The 15,486-nt window shown below is 51.3% G+C and overlaps 3 protein-coding genes across 3 annotated transcripts; 2 read left to right on the plus strand and 1 right to left on the minus strand.

The window, feature by feature from the left end:
* Positions 1–2,887: 2,887 nt before the first annotated feature.
* G6M90_00g023070 (uncharacterized protein) lies at positions 2,888–7,614 on the plus strand (the record flags this gene model as incomplete). Its single annotated transcript, XM_066129900.1, has 6 exons — positions 2,888–2,977; positions 3,042–3,128; positions 5,179–6,041; positions 6,103–6,110; positions 6,451–7,091; positions 7,390–7,614. The coding sequence occupies 6 exons, from the start codon at positions 2,888–2,890 to the stop codon at positions 7,612–7,614; spliced, it is 1,914 nt and encodes a 637-aa protein (XP_065985872.1).
* Positions 7,615–10,232: 2,618 nt separating this feature from the next.
* Positions 10,233–12,599, plus strand: Mlh1 (DNA mismatch repair protein Mlh1; the record flags this gene model as incomplete). Its single annotated transcript, XM_014692761.1, has 3 exons — positions 10,233–10,322; positions 10,440–10,619; positions 10,701–12,599. 3 exons carry the CDS (start codon positions 10,233–10,235, stop codon positions 12,597–12,599), a joined length of 2,169 nt encoding a protein of 722 aa, XP_014548247.1.
* A 273-nt stretch (positions 12,600–12,872) lies between these two features.
* On the minus strand, positions 12,873–14,903 carry SYO1 (Synchronized import protein 1; the record flags this gene model as incomplete). The annotated part of the gene is made up of 1 exon (XM_014692760.1): positions 12,873–14,903. The coding sequence occupies one exon, from the start codon at positions 14,901–14,903 to the stop codon at positions 12,873–12,875; it is 2,031 nt and encodes a 676-aa protein (XP_014548246.1).
* Between the last annotated feature and the right edge of the window lie 583 nt (positions 14,904–15,486).

A 15,486-nucleotide genomic window follows, 5' to 3' on the forward strand; every position in this document is an offset into this window, starting at 1 on the left:
AGCTTCCACAACAAGGTAGTTGGTACTACTACCCACAACTGAGGCTGGAGTTGAGGGTCCAATGATGTCCACTGAGATGTGTACGGAGTATTTCAGTTCGTATTAGGGCCAGAGGCTGAACTATAGTTGAAAGAATAGTTTGCCGTGTGAGTAATCAGATGGTGATGTTCCCCCACGTACTTCACTCGATGCTCGATGCCTGGCACATAAGTTGATAACGAACGCTTCGGAGTGGACTCCGGTCGATGAACTCGTCTTGCTTCTGCATGGTAGCGGTAGCGGATGGGCCACATTTGGACTGACGTCGTGGAGGCTTCCCCTGTCGTGCAGCTAAAATTCACTCTCCGCAAGTCGCATTGGGTGTCGAGGATCAAGGATCCAGATTAGACGAACGCCACGGCTAGTGAGACCAGCCACCTAAATGAAGCGATGATGGGACACACCGACTGCGCTTAATACAGAGGTGCTCCCAGTTCCACAGGAACCAAACTGCACAAGTAGGATTGTGTGGCGACCAACCTGCTCCTTGCTTGAGACGGTCATCAGCTGAAACGATCATCTGCTGCCAATAACAATTTAGCCCCGAGTGGTCCAAAGTCTTCCAGCTCCATGCTCATCAGTGGGCCGAAAGGATAAGCACCGAGCAGCCTAGCCATGTGTACGGAGTATTTGCGCGGAGTATATCCTATGCATGTGGGTGTTAATACTGACCTAAATCGGTGGCAAACCCGCGCGGGCTACCTTTCCGGACCTATTAGGGCAACCATGCAAGCGTTTCAGAGGAGGAGATAAGTGGGAGCAAAATTATCCGGGCCATTCAGCCATTTTCTGCTCGGCGCTCATTAGAGCTGAGAATGAAGGGGCGCCGTTCCCTGTCTGACAGAATGATCATACCTACCTAGGTAGGTAGTTGTCGTTAGGATTAGAATTGGACCCCGGATTCGAGGCGGAATCATGGTTATTTGCAGTTGGATTTGCGTGCCATGTACGGAGTACATACAGAGGGTGGCTTCCCTGGATCGAAATGGAGCAACCAGTTTGGACCCAATCATCAGTCATCATGATTAAGCACGCGTCCCCTGCCCCTGCCCGCTGCCTTCTTAACGCAGGACTCGGACTCCAGGAGCGCATGCCAAGGCACCCTTTGGGGAAGGAGCCATGAAGCCCGCTTGCTACGGCAAGGCAGGACCCTGGGAGCCTTCCCTCTATCCCCTCCGCACAGTCGATTGTTCTAACTACATGCTCATCATTTTCAGATGGTGGTTTTTTTTTCGTCATTTTAAAACCAAATACCAATTGCAATGCGAGACACTATCCTCTGCCCAGAACTTCCTTGTTTGTACACGCAATTTCAAACGTTTCGACTCCTGTCGCCAACCATGTTGAATAAGCACCCATGAGCGATGCCAAATATGCCGGTTATACTGTCCTCTCGGCGCTTGCACCCAGAACTTCGGACCAACTCATTCATTCCTCCTAGTAATAACACACCCACTCTTACAGGTGATCATGGATGATGGTGTGGTGCGACGGAGAAGCCAGGGCATTGTGGATTTGGGCGGCGTTTGGGTTGGAGATCTGGTGACGGCACTTGCAAAGTAAGACCAACCTCACTCGAAAATTCACAGGAGCAGCAGTCACGCAGCACCGAGTGGAGGTTGCCTTGCTATTTCATCCTCCGACCCCGACAAGATCGCCAATGCAGATGATGGATCAAGTGTGACACTAAGACGACGAGGCGACATGACCCCGGTAACTGTGAAGACTTCTGCAGCGACTGGCTCTCCTACTGTTTCTCCTCTGGCTTGGACATTGAGAGACGCAAGAGCCGTTGCCCACCACCCATGGCTCCTTTCACCCCTGCCTAGCGCCCTGCCTCGTGGTGGCCAAGCCCGTTGCCATGCTGCTGGGCTGGGGTCCAATGGCCGGGGGTATTTCACCCAACCAGACTCTCTCACCGTGGACCACGAAATGATCTGTTCTTGCAGCTTTTTGGCTTCTGCTGGACTTGGGACGGCTTGTCGGATCTTTAAAACTTGGAGTGGGCCCTGGACTGCCGTCTTCGAGGCAGCCTGTGGGTCTGTGGATTGTTGAAGCTTGAACCCAATTGACTGCTACACCACCTTGAGCGCAGTCCGCTGCCCATCCACCGACAACCGAACATCGAGTCGGAACCTGTGGCCGTTCAATTACCGTGGCTGGAGATCTGCGATCGAACATTCTCTGCGGTTTGGCGATCTGTCTCTCACATCTCAGCCCTGTCCAGATACTGCGCATTCCGCCAATTTTAGGATACATTCCGCTGGAAATCTCACTTCATGAGATGTGGTAATGAACAGGGCCCTTGAGATGGGCCGGGCCGCGGACCAGTAACGCTACATATGTATGCATCCTATTCTCAGCACTCATGAGCTCGACATGACACCATGTATAATTTAACGGCCAGCTACAACTCGTCTTCTCTTTCGTTTATTAGTTTCCGACCCCATGTGTTCGCTTCCAAGAAGTTGGCGAACACATGAACTGAGTAGCTGGGCTGACCTATATCATTGCCTTATGTGACAGTCGGCGGGCTCCCGTTTTATTGAGCTGCTCCCATTTTTGACAATGTTGCCAACACTAGTGGTCCCCTTCTTGGGCTGATTGGAAATAACTGGAGGCTGCAATGTGTCGATGGCTTATACGAGTTTGACCTACAGCAATGGACTTGGCCAGTATTCTGAACTCCTGAAAGCGCTTCACCGCTAATAAAACTCGCATGGAATTTGTAGTGGCTTACCGATTCCAACTGGGAACATGACAGCTCCTTCATATTTGGCCTGCTAGGCCTGGTCACTTGGTGAGGCGTCCTTAACCCAATGTCCACAAAAGGGAGTCTGCGTGGCTGATGCGTCGATTGGTGTGCCTGGCTAATCCTCCAAAGACGCCTTTCTGCTTCTTGCCCACAAGTCCCATCTGGGCCAGCCATATCAATAAGGTGAGACGGTCGATCAAAGACTCGAGAACAAGGATAGAAGCAATGCTAATGCTGAATTATCCAGGATCGAGCACCACGACATGCTATGCCATTGTACAGACCCAACGTCCCTACCGAGCTTCCAGGAAAGGCCCTGCCGGATCACCTCACCGTCAGTTTGTGTTTATTTCATTTGATGCCATTTTTCGCTTTGCGCTGGGTGTTGTTCAAGACTAGGGCCAAATGCCCATAATCCGGCGCATAGTTATCATCGGGAGCCCATCTCGCCTTCCCCACCAGCTAGCTCCCATCCCATGTTTTTTCCAACCGACCAGACTCTTTCGACTCGCAATTGGGTGACGAGCTCCCAACACATGGAATGGGGCCTGGCCATCCGTGCTCTGCGTACTCGGTACTCCGTACGTCCATGGCTATTTTAATTCCGAGTACAGGCCCCATTGCCAATGTCGTGCTAAGCTGATACTTTCCGCACAGGATGCTTGCCCCAGACGCACGTACCCAGCAGTTGGACTCGAATTCCGCCCTCACGTTTCCTTGTGGCGCTGAAACCGCCAGGCCAGGTTCTTGAGGCGTTCATCGCTCTGTGCCAACAGCAAGCTAGTACTCCGTAGTAGCTTGATACTGATACCTCCGTCACCAAAGCCCGAGTACATACTTTACATATGTGCCTATGTGCTCAAGTGGCTGATACCCTGGCAAAGGAACTGCCAGGCAACATAAACCACACCAGAATTGATTGACAACCCTGTCACAGAGACAAGCCAGCCAGTCCCTCCTCTACTCGCCTCTTGGCCATCACACGCCCCTCCTCAGCAGTCTCTGAATGTCTCCTATCCCTGTCCTCCATGTGCACAGTATGTCCACTCAAACACCACTCTCAATCCCGAATGCTCTCCAACGCTGTCAAGGTCGCGATATTCCCGATCCCCCCCCCCAATCACAGCATCTTCCAGAAACAAGTCGTCCTTGATTCCGCTCTTCTCCATGCCTCTCCCTCTCTCCACCTTGTATTAGGTTGGTCTGGCGCATGTTAAAGCGATGCCATGAGTCGCCCCCTGTCGTCCACACACACTCCTCTCAGTGATCAGGCAAAGCAGTCCTTTTGTGGCTTTCCTCCCAACCGGCCGGTCTGTGACATTGTCAAGACTCCTTTCCTTCGGATGTACATACAACATACATACGTACTTAAGTAGGATACCAGCTGTGTTGGCCTCCGGCAGCCGAACTGGCACCGTACGGCTAGAAGCGAGACATGACACCCCCCACCCCTACCAATTTGATCTCCATGTATGTATGTACTCCGTACGCAACTTAGTAATTTGTATCTGGTGCTCGTTTCCGGCCCCGTTCCCAATTCTAAGATGTCTTAAGCGTTTATTACAGATCACAAATCTTACACAAAGAAAGCAAAGGCGCCGAGGGCAGTGAAGACAGAAATTCGAATCCACCGTGGAAGGCTTATTTTGAGACACGTGGATATCGAGATATTGTATGTATGTATGTGAGATGCATTTGGCAGGGTAACAATCTGTCCATTTATGACATACCACCCTGGCGTCATTGAGTTTTAGCAGTGGCATCGTCGGCATACGGTACCTTGATTCAAACGCCCAGGCTAGGGTTGTCGCCGAAACCCTGCTTGCCAACCCCCAGCATCCCCTGCTTCTCGTTTTTACCTCTTATGCTCCAGCACCTCTGCCAGTCACACAAGACCTGGGCTGTCGCTCTGTCTACTCATGCTCTGGACTTAGTCATTCATCCCACTATCCATTCTCCGACGGCAGAAACCTTGGCTACGGTCCTCCAACGCCCCTCCGGCTGTTTGTCGCGCCAGAGGTGCTACAATCACTCCCTGGGTTCTCAAACCAGTTCAACATCTATTCACAGGCTTCGGGGGACCCGTATCACTAGGCGCTCTGATATTACCTCCTTTGGAGTATCACGGTGCTGCACTCCGTTTCACACCCGCCGCCCTGGATCAAATTTGTTATATGAACTCTGGGCACCGTTGTCCGGCATCTCACTCGTCAATTATCACTCCGAAGCAGCATATCGTCCTTCGGCCATAACCACGTTTTGCGACTGTGACGTGGGAACTGCAGAGCTTTTTTGTTGTCAGAGGCTTCGTCAAAACAACGCATTGATTGTCGTTGTAGACAAGACAACCGCGTCTAACTTACCGTCTTCATCATCACTGCCAGCAGAGTGGCATCCGTAACCAGCAGCGACTGGTTCCTGAGCTCCCAAGGTCTCACGCGCTGTCATATATTGCCCTTCTGTCCGGTATTGCTGAAACGCCATTCTCTCAGTCGAGCCAAGATACTGGAAAGTTCGCGAGAGGGTTTCGAGGCTCCGAGACCGCAGATCCCATCATCGAAGAGAAAAACCAGGAATGCTGCTTTGCTGTTTCCATGCTGTCTACAAGCCGCTCCAGAGACACATCCTCATCCCTTTTGAGCCCCCATCCCAGTCTACTGCTCCTAGACTGCGGTTCGGACCATACGCTGGCTTGGGACACCAAAAGTGCCAAGGCAGAGATATCTGCTCGCGCACCGGCGTATCCCTCTCCGCCGATGTCCGGGTCTCCTTCTCTGCCGCCAAAAGACCCTCGAAATTTCTATGACCGAAGTGAAGGCTTTGGCGCGTATTCCACAACCACCAGCTCGCAAGATGTTTATCGAACGAATTCGGGACAGCAACGACCAGTAGATCTACGGTTACAACTTCCGCCGCCGCGACGGCCACCACCACAATACCACCCTCGCATATCTGTACAATACCGGCCAGAATCAAATATGGAACCCCCGTATGGATATCAAGGATCGGACGGGCGGGCGGCGCAAGCGGCTTTGTATTCTTCACGCGAGCCGCCTGACCTCAACAAGGGACAACATCTTCACCAGTATGGCTCCATGGTAGTTGGCACCAGTTCTACAAGTCAGCAGTCTGTAGAGAGCGGGCCCAATTTTACAGAAAATCAATCGATGGGCTCTCCTAAGTCTCAGCGCAAAACCAAAGGTCACGTTGCCTCAGCTTGTGTTCCCTGCAAAAGAGCACATCTCCGGTAAGCCTGCCCCTGAAATATTGCTTCCTCGATCACTATACAGTATTTTAACACTGCACAGATGCGATGGTATGTGATTCATATGAATTTTTTTTTTTTCAATCTCGACATTGTATCGCTCTGATAGGTCCTTCCCCCAAGATTTTTGCATTGTCTTGACTATCGAGCCCGCGGCCATGAGTTGTAGCCAGGGACTTGACACTGTATTTCTGAAAAACCACTAAGCTGGTCGATGGAGTCCCGGTAAACTGTAGCATGCTTTGCCTCTCCTAGAACACGAAGTACTACTGTATTCCAACATGTCGCTCAGTTGCAATGCGGAATCTAGTGTCACTGTTTATAATCAGAGTGTTCTCGTACTTTGGGGCTGCCTACTTCAAAATTATTTCACTGCTGACTTGATGAATAGCACAACGGCCCTGCTCTCGGTGTATGAGTAACGGAAAAGAAGACTCCTGTATTGACGTACAGCATAAAAAACGTGGGAGGCCTCGACTACGAGATGACAGAGATACTCGCTTTGACCCTTTGCGACCACCGCACTCCCAGGATGTCTCTCCAAGACGCCCTTTGAGCATTTATCCCTCTTCTGGTACTGGCCCTCCTTTATTTGACGATCCTTATGAGAGACATCCATCATTTCGGCAGCCAGAGGTATCAACCGGTAATAGCTTCTCGGCGAGGCCTGGCGAACGAGCATCGTCATCAGATTCGAATAGTTACAATACTTCTCTTTCAGCTACGTCAGGATCACCAGAACCTGTTGCCTATTTGACTATGGCCCTCGAATTTGTTAAAGGGTCTGTATCGTTCTGGGACGCAGCTGGTTTGCCAAACATGGCTGGCCGCAACTTAGGGGATGTAGTCTTACCTGCTGAGCTCGAAAAGGTGTCACAAATCCAAAGCCATTTCAATAATGAGCAGAAGAGACGGGAGCCAAATTATTTACCTCCAATACTTGGCACCGGCTCTCAGAGTATCCAGGGACTTGGGTTTACTATTGAAGACTTCGGGCGGTTTCCGCTGAACTTTCATGACCATATGGCATTTGTAGGCTCAAATGGCTATGCCCGACCAATGGCAATTCGTGCGGGTCTGGCAAAAGAAGGCTCCTTTTACTTCATTGTGCTGTTACTTAACATCCCACCAAGACAACCACAGATACCCCCTACCTCCAATCCACCCAGAGCACAATCGAATCTACCGTACAAACGATCCAACCCGGAGATATTTTTTACACAACGTCCACCATTTGATCCTATCCGCAATCGATCCAGCGAGAATTTCCATACAGCTAATTTAGCTGCAGAACCATCAAGTCGCCCTCGAAGACTAGCAGGTTTTATAGAGCAAGGTTCAAATCAAGCAGGACAACAATACGAAGGGGCAATGGAGAGGCAACCTTACAGAGGACGATCATACCCAATTACCCAACAAGAATCCGCTGGGCAAAATTATACGAGCCTTCGACAAGGCTTTCAGCTTCCCCCTATACGATCTCGAACAGAGCAACCAGCGCTTCGTGAACCAGCAACCTGGACCCGTAACGAACGGTCAAGCCGTGTTGACATAGGGGTCTTGATAGACAAACCGGATGATCCCACAAGATTTCGAGGGGAGCGTTTGCCTTGAAATTTTAGAAAATTTTAAAAAGCTGCGGCCAGTTTCAATGGAACCAAGTCCAAGACTGTCTACACTGTAGCTATTTGCCTCTCGGGTTCTGACCCTAAAGGCTGCGGTTGTAGAAAAGTTTGCATTGATTTTGAATCAGCCAAGACGGCCAAAATTGATACGCATTCGGCCAGAAGCGTTTACATTGACTATCGGAGAAAGAATCATTTGACGAGCTGTGGAGAATAAATGACTATAGCTTTGATGAAGCGAGGTCTAAAACGACAACCTACGAATGGATGTGACAAGCACCCGGATTTCAACTGCAGCATATACAGCAGGAACTAGACACAAGAGAACTAGCCATGAGGTGCCATGGACGCTTACCAGGGTCACAACATGTCTTGGATGTTGGATGATATATTGTGGCTGAAGGACCAATTGGCTAGATGATATTTATGCCGATGAATTTAGACGTTGCATTTTGTTATCAAGAAAGTTTGAAAGCATACAAAATAATGACAACAGCATTCGATGAGAATTCAGCCGTGAGGCCGTTTTTCGAATCTGCCTCCCTTTCTAGACGGCAAAGATGATTGAGCAACGTCGTCTATGACGATGAAGCTCCTGGAGATGGAAAGCAAAGAAATAGATTTCTGTACTATTGGACGATATTTCAAACAAGGAAATCAGATGCTTGTTTAAAATGTTAAACTATTACCAAATAACCTTATTAAAGAACAAAGCTGGTGATATACGTTCAGATATCCCGTCTCGTCATATGAGCCATGACGCACTATTGGCCTTGTGAGGTGTTGGTACACGTTTAAGTACAAAGCTAGGTTCTTCTTAGAGCATGACGAAAAACGAAGCACGCGGAGCAGAGCGGAGAAGTGACTGTCTAGCACTTGATGCAAGCAGGACAGTCCGGGCGACCAGGCAGGGGGTCATTGCCAGATTTTGCCGAGTGTGTTGTGTTGGTTCGTTGGCCAACCTTGGTGAGCAAACTCTGCATGTACATAAGTACTCGGACGGAGGAGAAACTTGGGCCAGATCAAGGGGAGGTACATAAGTATACGGAGTAGGAAGGAGTCTGAAGTGGCGGCAAACGAGCACAAGCACAAGCACAAGCACAAGCACAATCACAAACACGAGCACGAGCACGAGCACGAGCACAAACCAGACACAGCATTGAGGCCGCAGCCCACCATCCTTGCCCAAAAAGTGACGGGTCGTAATCAGATGATGGCAAAGCTGGCATGGCCATGCGAGGCCCGAGCCAGGGCGGGCAGGTTTTGTTTGATTTTCTTGCCTTATCCCCGCACAGGAAGCACCCATCGCAACTGAAAATGAGTGCATTCAACGACGCCCGAAGGGTTCCGACGTCGCGCATCCGGACGGGGAGGACGAGATCTGCGCTAGCCAGGTTGCCAGGATGGGACATGGAAGCATCCAAGCATCCCACAGCCTGTCCACCGCCATCCACAGCCGCCATCCCAAGGGTGTGGTACACGGTCCAAGACAATTGGGGGGACCAGGGGGCGGGGGATCCAGGTCAACAGGGTCCAAAAACCCCGGCCCAATGGAATCTCAACAGTGGGGGCCAATTTCAATCTTTTTTTGGAGGCTTCAATGCGCAAATGAGAGCAGCTTGGTGTTGTACATGCGGAATCAGTAATGGCGTGATGTTTCGATGGTGGTTTGTGTGGCGTGCGGATAGTTTTTTGCGTGGCTGCTTCTGCAAGGGAAAAGGAGGGGAGCATGAGTGTAATGGCGATGGCGGCGGCACACGGCAGATAAGATCGCAGTCTCAGAGTGAGCGACTCGACGGCTGGCAACGGGGGATATCAGTGGTCTGGGATTTTTGGTGTCGGGGCCGTTGGGCCGCTGGGGACCGGACCATCCGCTGGCACTTGGGACGGTCGCAGCAGACTAGTCGCAAGTACTACTACTCCGTACTACTAGTACATCCAAGTACTTATTGTATGTATGTACATACCTTGGGTCAAGTACCTAGAGGTATTCAATAGTCCGGAGACAAAGTCACATCCCGTTGCTAGTTGGCCCCCATTTCCACCCGGACAATGCGTCGACCCCGAACATCTGCATGATACCTTTACAAGACCGGACGGGCCAGGGCAGCTTGGCAGCGAAAAAATGGGTTGCCCGCGCTTGCTGTACATCCCTGGTTAATCCCGTACTACACGGGGTGCGCATGGTGCACGGTCACGTGCAGGCGCGGAAGCCTCGCGTCTCTGCGGGTCCCGTTTGAATTCGATGGTCCCGCGAAGCTTGAACATTTACGAACCCCACTCTCTCTCACCTTCGCCTATTCACGCCACCCCCCCTTGTTCTTGTCCTGTCTCTTCTCTTGTCAGCGTTGCCTCTTGAAACCGTTGTCTATTTCTGGTCGGAATTGCGGCTTTCCCCGAAGCCTTGGCAGTGGTTTTGTCCATGCTGCCGCATAGCCGGATAGCGAGCGGTACGCGGCCACGCTAGTCTTGGTGTGCTGGTGCCACTGGTGGCACGCATCCCGTCAAGTTATCGTGACTCTTCATCGGCTTGGTGTATATCAAAGACATGGAGGAAATGGATCTGGATGCACCTGCGGGTAGGAAACGCAAGGCAGATGACATTCCGGACGATCCTCGGCCCGCTCGGCGAATTAAGGTAAATTGACATCTTGCTGCCCACCCCCTTTCTGGGTGTTGCCCGGGAAGAAGAAGGGGAAAAAATGACAAATGATAGGCCTTGCTTGCTAACCGTTCTGCCCCGACTGCAAATTAGGCGTTGGATCCAGACGTCGTGAATAAGATTGCAGCCGGCGAGATTATCGTCGCCCCTGTGCACGCTCTCAAAGAACTCGTCGAGAATGCTGTGGATGCCGGCTCTACGGCGTTGGAAATCCTCGTTAAAGATGGCGGGCTGAAGCTCCTCCAGATCACAGATAATGGCTGTGGGATTGAGGTATATATATGCATTATCCCCCGCTGGCATCTAGTGCTTCATTGCCGTGATTCGACCGACTTTGCTGATATGGGATAATAGAAGGAGGATCTGGCTATCCTCTGTGAACGCCACACTACATCCAAAATCACAGCATTCGAGGACTTGTCATCCATTGGTACTTATGGCTTCCGCGGAGAGGCCCTTGCTAGTATAAGCCATATTGCCCATCTATCAGTTACCACCAAGACAAAAGATTCACCATTGGCATGGCGCGCACATTATCTAGATGGCAAGATGGTTGCTCCCAAACCTGGCCAGCCCGCGGAGCCCAAGGGAGTCGCAGGTCGACCAGGGACTCAAATCACAGTGGAGGACTTGTTCTTCAGTATCCCAACTCGAAGAAGAGCCTTCAGATCCTATTCTGATGAATTCAACAAAATCATCGACATGGTTGGCCGCTATTCGATCCACTGTCAAGGCGTCGGTTTTACTTGCAAAAAGGCTGGTGAATCTTCCAACACCTTGTCAATCCAAAGCCAAGCTACTACGCTGGATAGAGTGCGTCAGATATATGGCAGCAGCGTCGCCAATGAGTTGGTCGATTTTTCTGCATCCGATGCACGCTGGGGCTTCAAAGCTCACGTCCTGGCGACCAACGCAAATTATCATATCAAAAAGACGACGTTTCTCCTCTTCATAAACAACCGGAGCGTCGAGTCTGCAAATGTCAAAAAGGCAATCGAACAGACCTATTTGAATTTTCTGCCAAAGGGTGGCCACCCTTTTGTCTATCTTAGTTTGGAAATCGATCCTGCACGAGTCGATGTCAATGTTCACCCAACAAAACGGGAGGTTCATTTCCTGAATGAGGATGAAATCCTCCACGCAGTTTGCACCGAGCTGGAGTCACGTTTAGCACATGTCGATACTAGCCGAACCTTTAAGACACAAACATTGCTTCCCGGAGCAAAACCCGTACCCGAATCCATGGACGAGGATCAGTCATCTCCGAGAATCATGGTGACGGGTAAGAGAAGGCGTAATTCAAACGATTTGGTCCGAACTGATACGTATGCACGCAAAATTACTACCATGCTCTCCCACGCTGATAGTGGTGAGGGATCCAAGGCAAAGACGTCCAAAGAGGAAGAGCCACTGGCGGTACCGGAAAATATTGAATACGAAACGAATGACCGAGAGATGACTGCGTGCCGGCTAAAAAGTATAAAGGAACTGCGCAGCGAAGTACGGGACAACATACATCACGATTTAACTGAAATCTTTGCATCACATACATTTGTTGGCATAGTAGACGATAGTCGAAGGCTGGCAGCTATTCAGAGCGGTGTCAGACTATACCTGGTAGACTACGGCCACACATGTTTTGAATATTTTTACCAGCTGGGACTTACAGATTTTGGGAATTTTGGCGTTATTCGATTTAGTCCTCCCTTGGGACTTAGAGACATGCTGCAAATGGCAGCTGAGACCGAAAAGAAAGTCCTAGGGGCAGCTGACCATGATTTCCCCGTGGAGAAGATTGTTGATAAAGTTGCCAATCAGCTCATTGAGCGCAGGGAAATGCTTCACGAGTACTTTTCTCTTGAAGTGTCGCCAACAGGCGAGTTGATTTCTATTCCGTTGATGTTGAAGGGTTACACGCCCCCACTGTCGAAGCTCCCTCGGTTCCTGCTACGACTCGGTCCCAATGTCAACTGGAACGATGAAAAGGAGTGTTTTGATTCTTTTACGCGAGAGCTGGCCACATTTTACGTGCCGGAGCAGTTACCTACCCCGCCAGCTCCGGGTGGGGGTGAGGAAGAGGAGGAAATCCCCGAAGAGATGAGGACGAGAAGGCAGCATGTCAGATGGGCAGTAGAGCATATATTCTTTCCGGCGTTCAAAACAAAGCTGGTGGCGACAAAGGCGCTCATGGACGGGGGCATCTTGGAGGTTGCGAGCTTGAAAGGGTTATACAAGGTGTTTGAGCGGTGCTGAGGAGTTTTTAGGCGTCGATATCGGCAGAGCCGCAAGTGTAGTACTTTTTTTGTCCCCTGTTTGCTGGGGAATACGGTAATGTATTATATTCGCTGGACAGGATTTCTTGTTCGTAATGTGGAACTGCGAATGCTTCCAGTGAGTCAACTTTTAGTCTTCAGTCTACTATTCCAATGCATATGATCCATGTTCAGCCCCTTTTAGCAAACAGATCATTGCCAGATTGCAGCATGTCTCATTCATGATTCATTCGTCTCCACCTCGTTCTCTCTTTCAAGAGCCGTTGACATCATCGGGCTTCTTCTTCTTCTTGTAGGCCAAGAATCTTCCCAGGTTCATCACCGCCTCGTCCGCGCGGGCCCTCAGCTCAGGCTGCGTTTTCTTGTCGACACTCTTTACCATTGCTCGGGCCTTGGGCAGCACAGCCTCGAGCTGATTCAGGAAATTGCCCTTCCAGAAAACCTCCCCGTCGTACGCGAATCCCTCGCTGCTGTAAATGTCAAAAACTTGGTTCAATGCCTCGACGGCATCGGCGGCGGGTGTATCAGGCAGTCCGGCGAGAAGGGTGATGAGGAACGTGCCGATTTCGCGGTTCAGAGACGCTGGGGCAGGATCGGCGGCGAGCTGGCCGAGCACTCCTACGCATTTGACGCCAAGTCGCTGGAAGGGATCTTCAGAATCCTGAGGGTCCATGGACTTGGTGGCCTGGTAGAGGGAGATGAATTTGCGGTGCTCGTCGCCCTTGAGGGGTGTGCTGCCGCCGAGGCTGCGGGATACAGCCCATGCGAGGCCCGTCACTTGCGTGGCGAGATTGACGTCGGCGGTGTCGCTGGAGAGAATGGGCGTAATGACTTGTTCCCACAGGGTGCGGCCGACGGGGGCCCAGGCTTTTTGGATGCCGGCGTTTTGGTCTACGGAGAAGTCGACGAGTGAGACGGACCAGGCAACGTTGTTGAGGGCGGAGAGGGCGAGACCATGGAGTTGCAGAGAGTCATTGTTGGTTGGTTGGAAGGAGGAGATGCGAATGAGTTCAGGGAGGGCAGTTTGGAGAAGGGCTTTTAGGACGGGCATGTCGTCGATGTTGGCTTTGTCATCGTCGTCATCTACGCCAGTGACCATTTCCATATCGGCTTCCATCGCATCCTGGTCCATTTCGTCGTCGTCGTCGTCTTCTTCTTCTTCTTCTACTTCATCCTGGGCGTTAGAGCCGCCTGCATCGGCATCATTCATGTCTTCGTCGTCTTTAGGTTCCTCGGCGTCAGGCTTTGCGGGGACGGGCGTGCCCACGTTGGCAGAGTTCAGAGTCGTGCCGATGGAGGCCAATGTTTCGAGAGCCAGCCGCTGCATCTTCAGTGGGTTTGACCTGCCTTGACTGCCATTAGCAGCCTGTTGATCTGGCTGAATAGTCGCAATGGCTTTGGTAAGTGTGGGAATCAGTAGGGAATCGTCTGCGCTGGTAACATTGGGTGCGTCCTTGAGTCCCTCAAGCGCAGAAAAGACATTGTGAAGGGTGGCACAAGCCAGGACGCCCTCGCCGGTGACATGGTTCTTGAGAGATGACATGGCCTGATAACATTTAGAGTTGGTGACAATCTTCTTGGCCAGATTGCCATTTTCCTCGGTAAGAAGCATAAGGCAAGCCAAGGCAACGTCTCGGAGGCTTGAAATACCGTCGGATTCGGCATCGTCGGTGTTGGTTTGGGCAACAAGAACGTCTTGGGCAACAAGAACGAAGAGGAAGTCAATGATTGTGGTGTTGGAGGATATGGCTTCCAGAATATCGTCAGCAGCCTCGGCCAATGTAGTAAGCAAGGTAATCAGAGACGCAGAAATGCCGAAGACAAGGGGCATTTCTGGCGGGGAAAATTCTGAGGAGCCAGCACCGAGGGACGATAACTTGTCCGAAACATTCTTAGCAGCGTGTGCGATAGCTGGCAGAATATCAGAGCGGAACAGGTGCACGCAAAAATCATCCTCCTCCTCCAGAACTAAGCCCTGCAAGATGCACCATCCAGCAGCTCTACTTTGGAGAGCCGCATCGGTCAGAGTCTGTGTGAGGATGATGTGGACGATTTGTTCCCGGAGCAGGAGCTTGCGGCACTTGGTGTCCTGGATGATGTTGGCGACGGCGACGGCAGCGGCAGAGCGAGACTTGGGGTCGGGATTCTGAAGGTCGTTGATGACAGGGATGATCTTGGCTTCTCGAAGAGCGGCGAGTTCAGGGTCTGAGGGTGCCTTGACGGGTTTGGCGAGGGGGTCTCGTCGCTGAGAGGTACCGGCTCGGTTGCGACGCGATTTACCCATGGTGTGCGGGTTGGGCGGGGTCTAAATTGGAAAATTCCTTTTTTTTTTGGTCCCCAGTCGTCCTACTCTGTAGCTATGTGAAGGGAGAATGCGAAAGAAAGACGGAAGAGAGGCGGTGCTGGTGCCAATTGGCGGCGTGAAGACTCGACGCGAGAGCTTACAGACGCAACTTTTTTTTTTCCCATGTCTTTTTTGTGTCTTGGTGTTGCTGCCCATCGTCACCAACGACCCCACAGCGGATGCCCCGCTGGGTACTCGGTAGATGTGGCGTCAACGGCGACGACACGGGCATGTCTACGGAATAGTACTTCGTGTACTACTCCGTACAGAGTACGTGTGTACCAAGTAATACCCTGTATTAGACGGTTTCGACATGGTCTGGCCAAAGTAAATCAGCTGCCTAGCTGGGTAAAGTGGTCACCTTTGGCGTCTGGTGCAAAGTGCCCGCCCAGGGCCCTTAAATGTCCCGTCGTGTCTTGGCCGCGTCCCGACATTCAACTCATGTTTGCGCCGTAGTCTCCCGCAGTCTCGTCTCACCACATCTGCCCAGGGTTTGAGACACCAAGATCAGCATTTTCATCGT

The sequence above is a fragment of the Metarhizium brunneum genome, chromosome 1 (genome assembly GCF_013426205.1).
Source record: "Metarhizium brunneum chromosome 1, complete sequence".
Lineage (NCBI taxonomy): Eukaryota > Fungi > Ascomycota > Sordariomycetes > Hypocreales > Clavicipitaceae > Metarhizium > Metarhizium brunneum.